The following is a 17,574-nucleotide window of genomic DNA, read 5'->3' as shown; positions in this document are numbered from 1 at the left end:
TACAGTTTAGTGGCGGATCTAGGGGGCACATCCGGTCTAAGCCCCCCCCCCCCTTGAGAGTCATTCAATATTTTTTATGTAAATATATGCCGTTCATACACAACTGTGCCCCCCCCCCCTCCCTTGAACTAGAGTCGATGCAAATATTTTTAATGGGAATATGTCGCTCACTCACAATTGAGGATTTTTTTTTTTTTTTTTTTGCTTGTCAAATTTTATGTGGGACAACAAATAGACCTTCATTTTGTAGTAGTGAAACCACGGAATACTCAACAATCGCCGATACCGTCCGCCTGAACGCACTTGGTGGTGTGAAAACCAGTCGACCTCCCATCTCCCACATGTCAACACAACCACATCGGGATGCATTGGTAACGCCGGGTAATTCCCGTTGTGAAGGACGCTTTTTGATGGTCAATAGCTATAGTCAATAGTAGTATTATACACCTTGCCTATGATATATACTGTGCGTGCGATATAACTTTAGGGAATCCATGTAGTCCCTACATATTCATACCCGTGTTACTTCCAAATACATTCTTCGTTTGTCGTCTTCAAGATGTCAGACAACTGCTACAACAAGAAAAGAAACCAAAGCCAAGATGAATATATTGAGCAGGAAAACAGACTGACTAACCGACATATTCAAGCTTTAAGTTTGATGCAAGATATTCATCGGGAAAATGAGGAGCTAAAAAAAGAACTGAAGCAATTACAGGTGTGTATAACAAACTCAAATTAAGTCAAAATGCTTTATTTCGTTTCTCCAATTTATCAAATAAGATGGTGACTCGTAATTGCTATAATTATAAGGCCTAAACAATCACATGATTATATAGAGTAACAGCCATGTCAGCAAACAAAAAATGATAGGTTTTGGTTGCCAATTAATTCATTAATTAGTTAAAATAAAACAATCTAAGTGCACCAAAAATGAAAACTCAATGAGATCTTGCATGTCGAGAGGGAAATGGACAGTGTAGCTACACCATAGTCTCAGCGAAACAGCAGCGACACAGGTAGAGACTGACGCTTTCGGTCTACCACTTTGCAACATCATTGTGTAAGGCTAATAACATGAATAATAAGAAATAAGCTTGGTTTGAAGATAAAAAATGAATAATGAATGGATATTATGAATACAGTTACTTGGAGAGTGAAAATGCTTTTCTATAAACTGAGTCTTTCTTATTTTGCGTTTCCTTTATATTTCCTCATTCAGCCTTGAGCCCTCTGCAAAGTGGACTATAGTCTATACACGTTTGACATATTTATTATTAAAATCGTCATCATAATTTTTAGTAGGGGCCTAGTAGTACTAAGTAGGAGCAGCAGTAGTAGTAGTAGTAGTAGGCCTACTTAGTAGTGGTAGTAGTATAATTAGTAGTAGTAGTAGTAGTAGTAGTAGAAGTAGTAGAAGTAGTAGTAGTAGTGGTAGTAGTAGTAATAGTGGTAGTAGTAGTAGTAGTAGTAGTAGTAGTAGTAGTAGTAGTAGTAGTAGTAGTAGTAGTAGTAGTAGTAGTAGTAGTAGTAATAGTGGTAGTAGTAGTAATAGTACCGTAGTAGTAGTAGTAGTACATGAAGTAGCATTATCAAGTTTGTTTTTTGGTCACATACATGTACCAGTATAAAGAAATTCACTGACTCTATAATAATTCAAAGTCGGTCATTATTTTCAATATATTCTGATTCTAATGATATGTAATTCAACTTTGAATCTGTTTTGTCATCTTTAACACTTACCAGGATGAACTGTCACATTGTGAAGAATATCATCAGATCGCGAAGGATGCCAAAGCTTTCAAGCAACAGGCACAAGAAGAGTGTCTCAAAAAGATTGACAGGAACAGTGAAAAACTGAACAGGAAACATAAAGAAGAGGTAACATTTTTCATCACAAGTACAATCATTAATTTATCAAGTCAAGGGCCAAGGATTGGTTCAAGATTTCATAAATTTTTTAAGGGTGCAGGAATTGTTCTGGTTTTGTTTTACTGAAAAAAACATTGAAAAGATTTAATTTGCCTCTTCACTGCAAGAGAAGGGGGCAAATTCATTTCCAGAAGGACCAGGATAGGGGGACATTTCACATATTCATGACATGTATTTGGATCCGTACCTGAGAAGTTCGTATGCATGTATTGTGAAAACAATTATTGATGAAAAGGGAGTAGCAGTAGGCCTATGTACAATTCTTATTCAAGGGGTGGGGGGGGGGAATCCCCATGTCTCCTAGTACATGTATTTGGATCTGTGCCTGAGAAGTTTGTATGCATGTATTGTGAAAACAATTATTGATGAAAGTTCAAATCCATTCCAATCCATGCAGAAGGCTTCATGTTACCATAGTACAGCATACCCAAGCTACTGCATTTTAGTTCATTTCTTTTTTGCTTATCCAAATGCACTTAACATTCATTTATTATGATCAACTAGTATAACTTGCTATTGTGATTGTAAGAAAAGAGATATATTTAGCCAAATTAAGAAAAGAGTTACCTTCATTTACCACAATTATGTCCGCATTAAAACTATATTATGAAATGGAGAAATATATATATGAAACAAATTTCAAAGCAAATAATTTCAGAAAGAAATGGTTTCGTTTCAGAAACTTTTTCAAACAAGCTGGCAATCTGTCAACTTAACAAACATAATTATTACCAATATTTATTTCTTAGATATATGTATCAGATCTCTTATTTTTCTTGCCAAATTTGCTTTGGCTGTGACAGCTTATTGATTGTATACTAAGTCAGTTTGACTATATGTCTATGTATTGGGAATTATGTATATACATGTTTATTTACTGTGGAAGGGGGAAAAAAGGAAAAAAAAGTAATTTCAATTGTGGTCATGACAAAACGATACATATATTATGATCATATGGTAATTTTTTTTCACTTTCTTCCCATCGCTGCTATTCAGACATTTGAGTGTAGACATGTACCATATGTTCTGAGGTCAAGAGGTAAAAGAAGAAAAAAATCTTAAATTACACAGGAAGTTTACCCTGATTATAGGTTGGTTTCTGCCTTTTATATACCAATTTATTGTCAAGGTGAACTTACCTTTTTAAAGGTCATGTTTACATTTTCACAAGTGGAAATACGAAGAAAACATATTCTTTATTTTTTGTTGATTTTGATAAGTAATCAATAGATGGCACTTTCATATTAACGTTATTCACAAGCGGTTCACGTTGAATCATCCTCTTCATTTTTTAATGGGCAAGTTTGGAGTGTTTACTCTATACTCAAGATAATTTGTGAGTCAATTAACTATGATGCATAATTACACTCACACGGGACCCATCGACAGCCCTCTCCTTCTCAACCGAGTTATGGAGTGAATTTATGTATTGCAATGAAGTTCCAACATGGTTGAGCCCTTTTTCATCAGCACCGTGGTTTATGCACACATTTTAGTCAGTACTCAAGGAATCGTCTCGAATTACCCCACGTAAAGCCATTTGTCACTATCCGCGAGCCAAGAAGTATTGATGAGATATTCCTTATTTATATTCATCGTTCGAGTGTGATTATTGATTTGCATAATATCAAGGGCTTCACCGAGCTCAAGAATGTAATGAAATGGGTTTCATATCCCCAACTGTATATCCAGAATCAAACCAGATTTCACGAGGTCATCAAAATGAAAAATTTTGACAATAAGTCTAAGATTTAACTCTTCAACATAAAAACAATTAAAGGCAATCAGCCCATGTATTCTGACACCATGTTCAAGATATTTAAATAAATACAATGAATGCTTAATTTCTGTTTTTTTATTTTTATATGACATTTTGCCTCATATGATTTGAACCCTCATTTGTTTGATTTTTTATATTCTGGCATGTAAGCGATCTCCTTTGATTTGAATATTGTTGAAGAGTGAACATAAATGTGGAATGCTGCCATCATGTGTTCAATATATTATAGTTTCTAGAATTGACACCAAAGATTTTCAAAATTGTAGAGAAGGGGCATTTTAGCAAACCAGTTAAATGGATTATCCATAGAAAACACAAGACCAAGCATATAGAATGAAAACAAAAGAATTCTTAAAATCTCAATGAATTTGTAAAAAGTGATATTTTTTATTTAGAAAGAGGATTTGTCACTGACCTGTCTAATTTTCTTGTGCAGATCAGTGCAGTTTCTGTATGTTTCTGAATGATCTGTGTAGTTTTGTAGAAGGCTGCCATCTTGTGTTGAGCCATGAAATACAAGTATATTATTGTACAAGTCTTTTTTTTTTAGATATATATTTGTTTAATTTTGTATATTTATCTGAAAGAGTAATTGTTAAAATTAATGTATATGTACATTGAATGAAATGGAACGACAGTGTACATTATGATGAAGTGTAGATTCCATGACATTTTCTCTGGCGACAATTGCTCTGCTGTAAATTCCACACATATATGGAATGACCAACTTCAATCCTGGATTTAACACTATACCCTATCCTAAACCTAACATAAAACCCTAACTTGCAACCTTAAACCTATATCTTAGAAGAAATAAGACCCAGAGCAAATGTTGTCACCGAAGTGTAAGCCTATCATAATAATCAGTCGGATATATATGATAATAACACAATTTCTAATCATTTTTCTCATTTAATTAATTAAAGGTCATGTCACTTGTGAGTGCCAAGCTACAGGCAGAAACCGATTGGTTAGAAGAAAGAGAACGGGTGAGTTTCTTTACCAGTCATAACCAATAAATTATCAGCTCATTTCAGTTTGATTAATTTGTTTTTTTTTCAGCATAGAAACAATCAACAATATGAACACTTGTAAGCGGCTTATACAGATATGTATTGGACAAAGAAAAATATTCTAGACAAGTTCATCCAAAATTTGTGAGAAAAATAGAGTTTCAAGTAAAATCTAGACAGATTACAATTTTATTGATAGAAAATAATTTTTGAAAAATCCCAATAAGCACCAATATTAACCCACAGACATCAGGGGGATCGAACCTTGAATGTAATATTTAAATAATGAATTTAAGAATATTTAGGGAATAACGAATATCTTAAAATAATGATAATTCATAATTCATTGTTTTATTATTAGAATTTAATGAAACCATATGGAATTATCACTTGAAAATCAGCCACTTTTACAAGGAAATATTCTGTAAAGATGACAGTTATTATGAATTTGCTTATAGACCATCTCATAGTCATATAAATCATAAAAATATACCATTTTGATACTTCATATGGCTGTGGATGACTACTCATCAATTTAAATTGGCCAGAGGAAATTTTTCCACTTGAAATTCAACTCTAATTTTTTCTCTAATAGCCTACTTGTCTTCTAATGATAATAGTTTTGTATTATAATCATAGAAAATGCAATATCTAGCTGATTGTATCTAACATTGATTTGTATTATAATTTAAAATAGATTTGTATATATATCTGAGTATACACTGTATGAATATATGTTTAATCACAACTCGTTATATCAATATGTAATATGTAAATGCTGCCTGATATTTGAGACTATCGTGATTATTGACACTGTGTCCTCCCCCCCCCCCCCCCATGTTTCCCTATTAAACATTCATGATTGAGTGTTATTAGGAAACCAAAGTTGATGGGAGGTCAGGAGGATATTTGAGAAACAATGTCCCTCTATGTTAATTTCGAGATGACCTCTCAAACAGCTTAGGAGTAATTTACTATCGCTGGATTTTGTAACAGGTGACAAAAGAGAGAATACATTAATGTTAGTCTGGATCCTTAAAGACCCCACACATTGTGTCTGGAAATTGGCAGAATTAATGAAACTAGGAACCATTAAGCACATTAACAGTAATGCTCCTGTGAGTGGTGTAATTGTTGACTATGCCGTAAATTTTAAACGGAACCACCTGAAAGCACAAAAGTTCACTGATCTGCGTTTGATATTTTGCTGCAGAATGTTGTAAATTTGAGCCCCCAAAACATGAACATTTGCAATCAATTTGAAACTCAAACGTTGGTTCTTGATTAATATGGGCAAAATAATGATCTTCATTGGCTATGGCCATTTTTAGATTGATTGCAATATTTTGTGTATGAGTACCTGGCCATGGTACTCTGCTTTGAGCTGATAGAAATTAATTTGGTAGACACAGCCTTTGGGGATTTTTTCAACAGATGTCAGAGTTGCACAAAACTTACCTTTGAACAAGGAAAGCAAGTGCGCATGAATATATCCAATCAAAACAGGTATGTTTCGTACAAGATTTTGTGCAATCAACATATCATGGACTTATTCAAACCATTGATTATGCTCTTCAGATATCAGAAATTCACATTAGATTTCATGTATTATTTACAAATCTTCATTTCTTGACATTTTTTCCTTTATTTATTGTTAGTTTGTTTTCCTTGTTTATGTGTGTGTGCATTTCTAATCTCTTACAGGGGAAGTTCACCCTGAAAAAAAGTTTGTTGTAAAAATAGCAGAAAAAATGATTTTAAAAAATTGTTGAAGGTTTGAGGACAATCCATTAAAGATTAAAAAAGTTATTAGAATTTAAAGTTTTGGATTTGTGAGGTCATAAACGAGCAGCTGTCCCATATGTTATGTAATATGGAATGCATAAATTTCAATTTTATAATGGTTCCCGATGAATTTGTCTATTGTTATATTGAAAGTACAGAATTTTTTTTTCCAGTTTTTTGAGAAAATGACATTTCATTGATTTTTACCATATATAGGAAAGCTGCTCGCATATGATGTCACAAATCAAATTATCAAAATTCTAATAACTTTTTTATTCTTTGATGGATTTTCCTCAAACTTTCAGCTTTTTTCTACTATAATTTTTACAATAAACGTTATGTCAGGGTTAACTTCCCCTTTAACTGTTTTAGTGATTTCTCTCCATGTAGCCTACATATTTAGAGAATGCCATATCTAAATCTGATAGATAATCAAGTCTCACTACCAGTAATAGACATTTTAAATACATGTACATGTATTATCTTTGTGTCAAGTCAATATTTATACAGAAATAACTTTCCAAACTAATAACAAAAAGACAACCATTCATAGATGGATTTGTGCTTGATTGATTGGTCTGTTATTTCACTTGAAGAAACTTTATAAATAACCTCATTTTCTTTCTATCCCCACTGAACAAGCGTTCTCGTGCTACAGGTATAATCTCCGCCCTTTATTTCATTTGTACTAATCCTAAGCCCCTACCAAATATCCATGTTTAGAAAGAAGTTCTTGAGAACCCAAAGTCCTTGGAGGAGTGTAAAGCTGAAGAATAGACTCCCAACAAACAAAAAACAGTGAAAATTGCTTAGGTATAGACTTACTTTTAATGAGCATTAACATGGAAGCAGCTCTAGAAATATTTAATTGCATCGAACCGTAGAGAACAATTACGATTGCTTTACAAAAGATATTTTTGTTTGTACAACTCTCAGACATTCTGACGTTCTAGACAATAAGGAGGCTTCTTTTTGTGTGAAAATTGTACTTTCACACTTGCGGAGACTCTAGATGATTTATTAGAATTTGACAAGGTTTTGCGAAAATGAGAGGGGAGGTTTTGTGTGTGGAGAATCTGTCACTGTTTGAGGGCCAACTTCTTTACATCAGTTATAAGCCAAATAGCCAATATGTGTGAATGATTTTTGTAGTTGCTTTCAGAGAAATAAAAATTTGTATTAGCTGAAGTCAAAGTTAATCAAAAAAGGTTCCTTTCGATATCAACAACTTATAGTGTATATGTGATGACTTCCCCAAAATAAGTTGATATTTATCAATTATGAAATCAAATATGAATGAATAGAAATACAAGTAGACAATATGTAGTTAACTGTTACATGTAGTCTGAGCAGTTTAAAGGAGGTTCATTATCAGAACTGATATTCCAACTCTTTATATGGTAGGCCTAATTGTCAAAACTAGACAATATGTAGTTAACTGTTACATGTAGTCTGAGCAGTTTAAAGGAGGTTCATTATCAGAACTGATATTCCAACTCTTTATACGGTAGGCCTAATTGTCAAAACTATATTCTGTGTCCTTTGTAAAATGTAGGTCACATTACTGATTTTTTCGCCATTCTTCAAGAACATGATCTATAAGTTGGTGTTTGTTTACTTTCGGTGAACATACCTTTTCCTACATGATATGATCAGAGATCATAATCACTCATTCCTGATCTACAAGATCTATGTTTCTCCCTTGAGGCCTCAAAGATTTTCTAATCTCATGTCATATTTTGAGAAAAAAAATCTCTGACGTGAAATGAGTGACAAATTGTGAATTGAGAATATTCAGCAAAGGTGTGATAAATGGAAACTCCTGATTAGATTGCATGGGGGAAAAACACTTGTTGACATTGTATATTAGCAAGTAAGCTCAAATTGATTGCTAATAAAAGTATACATTGATGAAAAACTTTTAACAATTTAAATTGGTGCTCAAAAGTTGGTGAACCCCACCAGAAAATGAACATATTTAAAGTGTTGAAAATCGGCCATGTTTTAGATATTTAATTGTGAAGTCAGGTGGTAAAATATTACATGCAAGATGTTCAATAAAGTTTGTTTCTCTGGGCTCAGTGTTGTGTACATTCAACACTCAACATTAAGGAGTGCATTTTGTGGTGGGGTTCACAAACTTTTGAGCACAACTTTATGCAAAACAGTATACTCCAGTTACTCGATTGAATCATTTCCCACCTTAATTGCACCCTCTTTTGTATAGGTTTTATATTGAAATCTAGAATGAAACAGCATGTAATAAGTATTGCAGTCTTAACAATACTTTGAAGGGTTGGCATAATTTAGTAAGCATATTTCTTAACAGAAAATGATATGAATGTCTTGAATCTATATGTATAATAGAATTTTGTGTGATATAAATAATTAAATAATTAATGTTCATGAAAATCTAAAAGTGCCACAGGTGGAGGTCATGGGGATGAGAATTACCAGGCAACCTGACGAGAGAGACGTGTTTATGTAACGATATCGCAAAGCATGTTTCTTTTCCAAAGTCCCCTTTCTTTGATTTATGAACCAAATAAAAAGTTCATTGGAATATCTGATATTCTGGAGCGTTATGGCCCAGTAGATTAGTCTTCTGACTTTGAAACAGAGGGTCGTGGGTTCGAATCCCAGCCATGGTGTAATTTCCTTCAGCAAAAAATTCATCCACATTGTGCTGCACTCAACCCAGGTGAGGTGAATGGGTACCCGGCAGGAATTTATTCCTTGAAATGCCACCGTGCTGTAAAAGGCTGCGGGGCTAAAGCCAGGGTAATAATATCCAAGTCCTTTGGAAGCGCATCTAGGGACGTTATGACATAATTTGATATGCGCTATACAAGAGCTGTGTTATAATTATTATTATTCTGTTGTTGGTATGACTTCATATTTTTTGTATGTTCCGACAATTCATCCAGCTCCTTCAAATTATTTTTTTTTAAGTAGTAAAATTGACAAAATCAAAATTGAGAATCTTGTAATTGATGATCAAGTGAGACACTCCTTGGAAACCCTCCAGCCAGTCCTAACTAGCTTTGGTCTTTCCCAGATACTCTATGATATGATCTAAAGTAAAGATAGTAGACATGGGATAGTTGTCTACTTTTGAAACTTCTCCCAGTGACATGTGTTCTTTCCTCTCTTAATTGTCTAAACACGTTGGCAATCTTTGTTACGAGTTGAAACCCCCGCACACAGGTGACTCTGGCTCATCCGCACCAAGAAATCTGGAGGAAAAACTGACACTAATGAGGGGAAACACTTTTATTCACCCCATTCCATGTTTTCTCTTGAAAAAAATCAAATTGTTCTTCATTTCCAGTCGTGAAAATGGGGAATTTGTCTCTTTCTTTTCTAAACTTGATCATTGTAGCTGTTCATCGTCGCTCTTGATTTGATACTCTCGGTTTCTACCAAGTGAATTCAGAATTTTAATGCAAAACAGAACCAGCTTCATGGATGAGTAATAAGATATTTGATTCAACTAGAATTACCACCTTTCTCACCAACCATTTGTATCAGGCACGCAGAGGTCCATTCTTGAACTTGGAAGACAACAGCCATTCTTTTTTAAGTAAAAATACATTGATTATCCAGTCTTTGGATTGGTTTTATGTAGTGTATTATGGTAAAAAACTATTATTCCAAAGTATTCAAATAAAAAATTATATATAAAAAACGTCTGTGTTGAATGAAAAAGCAAATTTTTCAATTAAATTTATCATTTTCTTTTCTTGTTTCTATGATTTCTTTATACAGTTTCAGCAGCTTGTAGAGCAGTATGAAAAGCAGAATGCAGTTTTAACTGACCAGCTAGAAGCACTGAAGAAACATGATATAAAAATAGATGTAAGTTCACTCGCCGGTATATTAAAGGACAAGTCCAACCCCAACAAAACGTTAATTTGAATAAAAAGAGAAAAATCCAACAAGCATCTGTAACTTACAGCTTCAAGAAAAACAATACAGGCTCTTAATAGGCAACCCATCTCCAACCAAACTGTAAATTGTATCTCCATAGAGTCGGGTACATGTTCAAAATAGTTCGACATTCATTTTCTGATTTCTTTTGAGTTTTGAAGTCAAGATTGTGATGCTAAGTGAACATTATAAGCATGATCATTTGACATTTTACCTTTTAGAAATCAAATGTAAAAAAATCTGATAAATTATTACTTATTAGGTCAACTTATTCAGATCAGCTATCAGGTTTGTATTTGGTCTTTCCATATTTGTTCCATTCAACTCCAAAGTGAACTGATATTCAAGATGGGGAAAGGGGCATTCCCCATATTGGTGTACACATACACCCGGGGGGGGGGGGGTACTCGACCAAAAAAGTGGTAGGGGTGTGCCGCAGGCGAGACAAAAAACGGGGGCCTTGGAGCGGGCTTATTGTAAAAAGGAGGGTCCTCGGAACTACAAATGTTTGTGAAAACGGGGGTCTTTGGAACGGATTGCCAGCGTGTGAGTGCGTATGCATCCCTATGGAACGGGCATGCGTGAATGATGCAGCTAGCCCGGCGGCACGGCCGCTGGGTGCGCTCGCGCAGAGGCGATGGTCGGACAGCGCTCTGCGGCCGCTTTTCACCAAAATTGCAGCTCATTGTAGCATATCAATGCGACCGGAACGGCGTAACGAAAAATATGCGAAGCTTTGGAGTGGATTTCTTTCTTCTTTTTTCTCGATAAGAAGAAAATGCTTTGCTTTGGAGCGGCTTTCTTTGTTCTTTTTCTCAATAAGACAAAAATGCTATGCCTTGGAAAGGAAATTTAAGTGTAAAAATAGGGGTCCCCTCCATGGCTGCCCCCCCCCCCCGGGCACATTCATCACCACAGCTTTTACAAATCCATCTGCCCCTGAGTGTGTATAATTCTTCAGATAATGTAATAACCCTATTCATATATCATGTATCCTCTTGTAATTTCTTTGTAATTTTTATGCCCTTACCAAGTGTATAAGCCCTGTAGTATGATGCAACCCTTATCAAGGCATGTTAGGTCATATGTCCCCATTTGCAAGTATTCGTATGGTTTGCCCCCCCCCCCCCCTCTCCCCCTGATAAAAATGTGCATACCCTTTCATCTTCTTCAATTTTCTATATTTTAAGGTAGTTAATCAGCGCCTTGATCAATCCTTGAGAGAGATGATAGAGCTGAAGGAAACTAACAAGCAGCTGAACCTACAGATAGAGCAGCTCCAGGAGAAGGAGAACAACCAGGCTTCAACCTACCTGGAGAAGATCGAGCGGGTGGAACGGGAGAAGGAGACATTGGAGCTGGAACTTCAAGAAGTCCAGCAGAGACTGAGAGAGTTTGAGCTCCGGGTGAAGGTCCTGGAGGAAGAGTTGAGTGCTGTTGGTCAACAAACCAAGGAGAGACATTCCGCGAAGTCAAAACTTAGACACCAACTGGAGCAGGCTGGCAAGGAGATCGCAGGCTACCAGAAGCAGATTATGGAGCTTGAGGATATGGTGAGTGACCTCAGGAAAGAACTTGGTGAAAGAACTAGTCAGCGGGATCAAGAGGCTTCTACCAAGGAGAAACTGTTGATCTTCTTGCAGCAATTGCAGGAGGAATGCAGGAGATTGAAAGAAGAGCTTGCTTCGAGGCATCAGGAGAAGCAATTAGTTGTTCCAGAGAGGGTGGGATTCAGGGAATTCGTTCAGATGAGACGAGAAATGAACGTTCTTAAGGAGGAGAATGATTCACTTAAACAGAACAAGAAGAAGCCCAAGTCGTTACCAAGTTTGAAAGGACCCAGTCCTGATGGATACCTTTACGGTGATTCAAGAACTCCTGGGCAATCTAAGTCAGAGACTGCTCTCCAGCTCCTCAAGAGATGACAAACAAAATAGGTCCAAGTCTAGCAGCCCAACAAATTTATGAACTATTTGAATCGTAAGTGCCCTTGTGCCATGACGTTGATGATTTACAAGTATGAAGCCATAACACTCCATTGTTTTCCTTATATTTGGAAAAATTATTCTTTTCAATTAATGAGATTAGTTCACTAGTACTTAGCTGCTGTTGACATTACCTATTCAACATGATACCGATAAAAAAACTGTAAATGTTGTGGCTAATTTACAGATGTAGTCTGTTGTTTGTGTATGTATGAATGGGAATCAATGAATTTACCTGTATTTTGCTTACTCCTTTCCACGCTTATTTTGCTGCTATTTTGTGGATAGCTCCTACAACAAAATACTGTTACTAAAGAAAAATCATATCCTTTTTATATATGCCATTTGACATGATGCAAATGTGGTAGCTTTTTTGCAGATAAACAATATGCTCTCACTTTATATGCAAGATCACTATTATGATGCACCATCATTTCATTTGTGGTGTTAAGGAATGATGCTCTGGTTTTGGTAGAAGATGCACATTGGCTGTGTGCAGATATGGCATTCTGGCTGAGCCCTGTTGATCTAGATACACATCGATCATCGGTCAAAATACTGCATTATTTCAGTAATAATGCGATATACATGTATGAACAGGTGAAAAAGTGCCTTAATCCAGTATGAATAATGTTTACAATAATTATATTCAAAAACTAAATCGAACAAAATGAAATTAGCTTCTTTTCATCAAAGTGCTTTGAAAATATATGAATTCATAAAGATTGTAGAAATTGATTTCTCTTGATTTGATTTGTATTGACAAGTAATCATTAAAAAAACAAGTAAGTATTTGTCATATCTTGAACAATGTACAGCATTTAGACATCAACCCTCAGCAAACTATACCTCACCAGCTGTTTAAAGAAATAATTGCACATGATCCTTCTGTGTACATGTTATTATGTCTTTTTAATTGAATTCAAGTAATGTCAATACTGCAATTGTTATTATATGTTTGAGGCTAATCAAATTTAAACGCAATGTATTGTCTTTTATATCTGGTGTTTTTGTCTCACATTGTTTTGTCTTCATTCATGTCTAGACGAAATCAACCCAAAATAGAGTATTAGTAATCATGTTATGATATTCAAAAAGTATATGGATTTAAAGTATTATAATTCCAAAATGTAATTTCTATTGTAAAGACAAAAAGTGCAATATATTTTATACTTTAACCTTTTTTATCAGTCTGCGCTGTTTGCAGTCTAATTTCTGTCATAATTCATTTACCCATTTACATCTTGTATAAGTGCTTGACATTTTGAGGTGATTTGATTTATGAAGTTGTATATATTTCAAAACATGCACTTTGATATCAAATAATGTAAATTTCATTTGAATTGATATATTTTCCTTGATAGTAAATTTAATCTATGATCATGAATAGTCAATAATTGGTATTTTGATACGTACAGTATATTGCATAATTTTAAGTTTTAGGCTTCTAATTGATTCAAAAGAATATTATTTTCATGGGCCAGGGCAAGGATGGTTTGGGTTAAAGGGGAAAGGGGCTATACAGAACTGCTTGTATCCTATAATGTACATTCTAATATATAATCACTTTACACTTAACATCATAATACATTACATTAAGTATTACCTGTGCATTTGACAGATTTTGGGAAAATTTATCATGTACATGGAATTCAGCAGTTAACATCAATTATGTATTTTTGATCTTTGGTCTGCATGAAACATTCTTAACCATTTAACTATTTCAAATTAGGCTTCTCACTCAATATTTCAAAGTTTGAATTATGCATTCAATAATAAAAAAGAAAAGAAACATGAAAATTAAAAGATTATCATCCGTGCGCATGATGTCCATTCATTACAACTATTGAACCCTTTTAAAAATATTTTTGTTCATTTATATCTTAATTTGATACCATACAGACTTCAATATGCTATTAATGATGGATGCATCACGGACACGTGTATGTCATCTCTTGATCTAATATTCATAAGTTTGATGGATAGTTGGTTTCTGGAGTCTTTGGATTTTTTACCTCTGAGAGATAACCCCCCTTTGCTCAGGTAGAAACCTGCCTGATTAACAAGCATAAACTCCGAGAAAACGCCCTGAGCATTAGCTCAATTTAGGGGATGCTTAGGAGTAGAATATGCACATTTGTCATACTTAGTGATTCCAGCATACCATCGTCTTATGACCAAACAAGGCAAAAAATAAGTCTGTACAGATGAAAGAGAAATCATACAGTAGAAAGACAGATTCTTATAGAGAGGAGAAAGCAAGAATCAGAATTATTTTTTAGAGGAGAGAGGAACATAATTATAAGGACTGGTGTAAAGGAAATGCAAAGCAAGGTGGAAAAGATTAGAGAATTGTCTGAGATGAATACTGCAAAAATTCTGGTGTTGATTTAACACCAGCCCAGAATCTATATATGTCTACACAAGAAAAGTATTGAAACAACACCAGTTTGGAATCAAACCGATGCTGTTTTAATACTAATTGGTGTTGTATAAACACCTATCTGGAGTTAGACCAAAACAAAACTGGTGTTGTTTAACTCTTCTCTGGTCTATAGATCCCGGGCTGGTGTTAAATCAACACCAGTTTTTGCAGTGAACAAGATTAAAATGAGGATTCGGTGTGATAGAGAGAAAATCTACATGAAGTCAAGAAATCATAAAAGATATATTAAGTACTAGTATTTTAATGATGATTTAATAATAAAGTCGTAGCCTGTTCAAATTATTCAACTGATACTGTAATATGTGACTATGTGTAAAAATATTGAGATTTTAAAATCATGTTTTCCTTTCCTTTTTATAGTAATTGTTACACTCCAAATAAATAAAAAAAAAGTTCGTAAACTCGACAATATCTTTATCCCATCAACCTAATTTTGGGTTATATTAATTGTCTTTTTTTATTTCCTGTAGTCAACTTCCCCAACCTACCATTAAAAATCTTGTTCAAGTCTACCCATCTTTTCCCAGGAATCTTGGAAGAGTAATTGAACTTAAATCCGTAAATTGCCCCCAAACTGCGTCCACGTTCCCATTTCTTTATCCTATTAGTCGTCGTGACTAAAACTTAAGAAAAGAGACCACTTAGTCCAAGTCTCTCTGTTTCCATTAAGGTAGCAAGCCCCTGTCATGCAGCATCATACCAGCTACAACTATTACGGATTACCTCCTTAATCAAAGAGCATTTCCGAACGTATTACGATCTAGTCCTCTAGAACTTGAAGCAAAATCAGTTAAATAAATATTCTTATACATTCAGAATAATGTCCTCTGGAATCAGGTGGATGTTGCGATGCGCTGGCAATTACATCACGCACGTCAAAAGATGAAATATCGGAGTCAGGTATACTGAGAAATATGCTATTTGAAATGGATTTAAACTGAACTCCAGTACGACGCAAGGGAGATTCATTTTGAGTATTAAGAAAAGTTATAGGGATTTTAATCAATGAAGGTAAACTAAATTCCTGGCTGGGCTCGACTTCTTCACGTTTATTTTCATTAAGTGAAATCGAAGCTAGGTATTCTTGCCTAATCACTCACAAATGAAATCAATTGAGCGAGAACTGCGTGGGGATGATATTGAATAAAACAATATGTGATGCAGGGAAGATTTCAATTGGAGTTGATGTTTTATTTGCTCTGTTTTAATGAAGTGAGGGTTTTGTTCGAGGGGGGTGGGAGGGAGGTAACTGACCGGGTCAGTTTTCCGATGAAGGAGACCTGTATTCAGGTAATGAAATTATAAATATAGAGATAGACTGAGAGATACCAATAATTATAAAGAGAATCTATGAAGCAATTTGATATTTCATTAAGGCCCCCACTAAAGAAAATATAACGCAAATTCTGAAATGAATCATCCAAGAAATTGAGTATAGGCATATATTAATGTGTTAATGTGGCATAACATAAAAAAAAAACATGTGACACCACAATGGATGTATATCCAATCTGCTTATGAGCCTTCTCCTGCAAATTGTAAATGCTAAAATTATTTGGTAGTATATCATTTTGTTTAGAATGAACAAAAATCGAACGAAAATCGAATACCTTTATCCATTATCCTTACAGCAGCATACTGTGAAATATTCGTTGCTCTAATAAAAATATCATTTTATGAATCCCCGTTTGTTGAAGTTTATTTGGAACGCATCTTCTCAATAACGATACGTTTTTATACCCGACTGTAAAGAACTTTGGGTGTACTGATTACATTAAATCGTGTTCAATACTTTCATTCGCCTAACTTAACCTCTTAGAAGACAAATCAAAATACCAAGTATAACTGCATATAGAAGTAGAATACAGATTCGTTCAACAATGTAATATCAACTCGTATAAACACTTCAATTCCATCTTCAAGAAATCTTTTTTTCTCTCGTTTTACCAAAGAATTTTTCTCTCGCTTTTAGAAATTGCTTTGTAATCACACATCCTTATAAATTTAGCATTCAAGTCTGCGTGTTACCACGGAATTCACTGACTTAATTAGCGACGCGCCAATGCCGACTCCTCTGCATTCAAACTCGAACTGAAGAGATTGTAAAGACGGGCTATTAGGGAGAGCTGGATGAAAAATGGAGCCCAACTATTTAGTGATTCCATCTACATCATCTTACAAGTGGATAATTTGCAAAAGAAGCGAATGACGAGATGGCTGTTGAAGCGTACGGTGGAATTCTTTATCTCGTCTTCATGGTCAACAAACGAAATAAATTAAGAATCTAAAAGGTGTAAAAAGTGGCTCCTCTCATATCTTCCTCCCCCCCCCCCCCCCCGATCGCTCTTTAAAGCTACAAGATTAACCATTAACTATATACCGACCCGTATGATTCCTGTTATAACGAGTGGATAAAAAAAATTATTCCAACTTTCAGTTTTTATGATAAAATCAGGAAATCAGTGACAGTCAAGTTTATATCCATTAAAAGTACATCTTGACTACTTTCTTGCATTAGAATGATATCGTTTGGGGTTTTGAACCTTGTTTTAAAAATAAAGACCAATCAATCTATAGGTTTCTATGTATGACTGACCTTTTTTTTTAAGTAGGTGCAAAGTGTTTTTAAAAAAGTCGATTTTAAGTTTAAAGTGGAAATTCCTCAAATTTTGTTTCTTTATTTAACAGCAGGTTCTTAGATAA

General features: G+C 34.6%; 1 protein-coding gene across 1 annotated transcript; it reads left to right on the top strand.

Moving 5' to 3' along the window:
• The first annotated feature begins 130 nt into the window (after positions 1-130).
• Positions 131-15,153, top strand: LOC129282208 (cingulin-like). Its single transcript, XM_064114399.1, has 5 exons — positions 131-718; positions 1,747-1,881; positions 4,639-4,701; positions 10,279-10,368; positions 11,631-15,153. Exons 1-5 carry the CDS (start codon positions 560-562, stop codon positions 12,363-12,365), a joined length of 1,182 nt encoding a protein of 393 aa, XP_063970469.1. The 5' UTR covers positions 131-559; the 3' UTR covers positions 12,366-15,153.
• The last annotated feature ends 2,421 nt before the right edge of the window (positions 15,154-17,574 follow it).

The sequence above is a fragment of the Lytechinus pictus genome, chromosome 2 (genome assembly GCF_037042905.1).
Source record: "Lytechinus pictus isolate F3 Inbred chromosome 2, Lp3.0, whole genome shotgun sequence".
Taxonomy (NCBI): domain Eukaryota; kingdom Metazoa; phylum Echinodermata; class Echinoidea; order Temnopleuroida; family Toxopneustidae; genus Lytechinus; species Lytechinus pictus.
The sequence above is the reverse complement of the archived record's forward strand: the minus strand, read 5'-3'. Positions and strand labels throughout refer to the sequence as shown.

Bases quoted from the DNA above. Each gene is read 5' to 3' on its own strand.
- LOC129282208 (XM_064114399.1), top strand. From the start codon at position 560: ATGTCAGACAACTGCTACAACAAGAAAAGAAACCAAAGCCAAGATGAA. The intron at 719-1,746 runs GTGTGTATAACA...AACACTTACCAG, and splicing joins AAGAACTGAAGCAATTACAG to GATGAACTGTCACATTGTGA. The intron at 4,702-10,278 runs GTGAGTTTCTTT...TTCTTTATACAG, and splicing joins GGTTAGAAGAAAGAGAACGG to TTTCAGCAGCTTGTAGAGCA.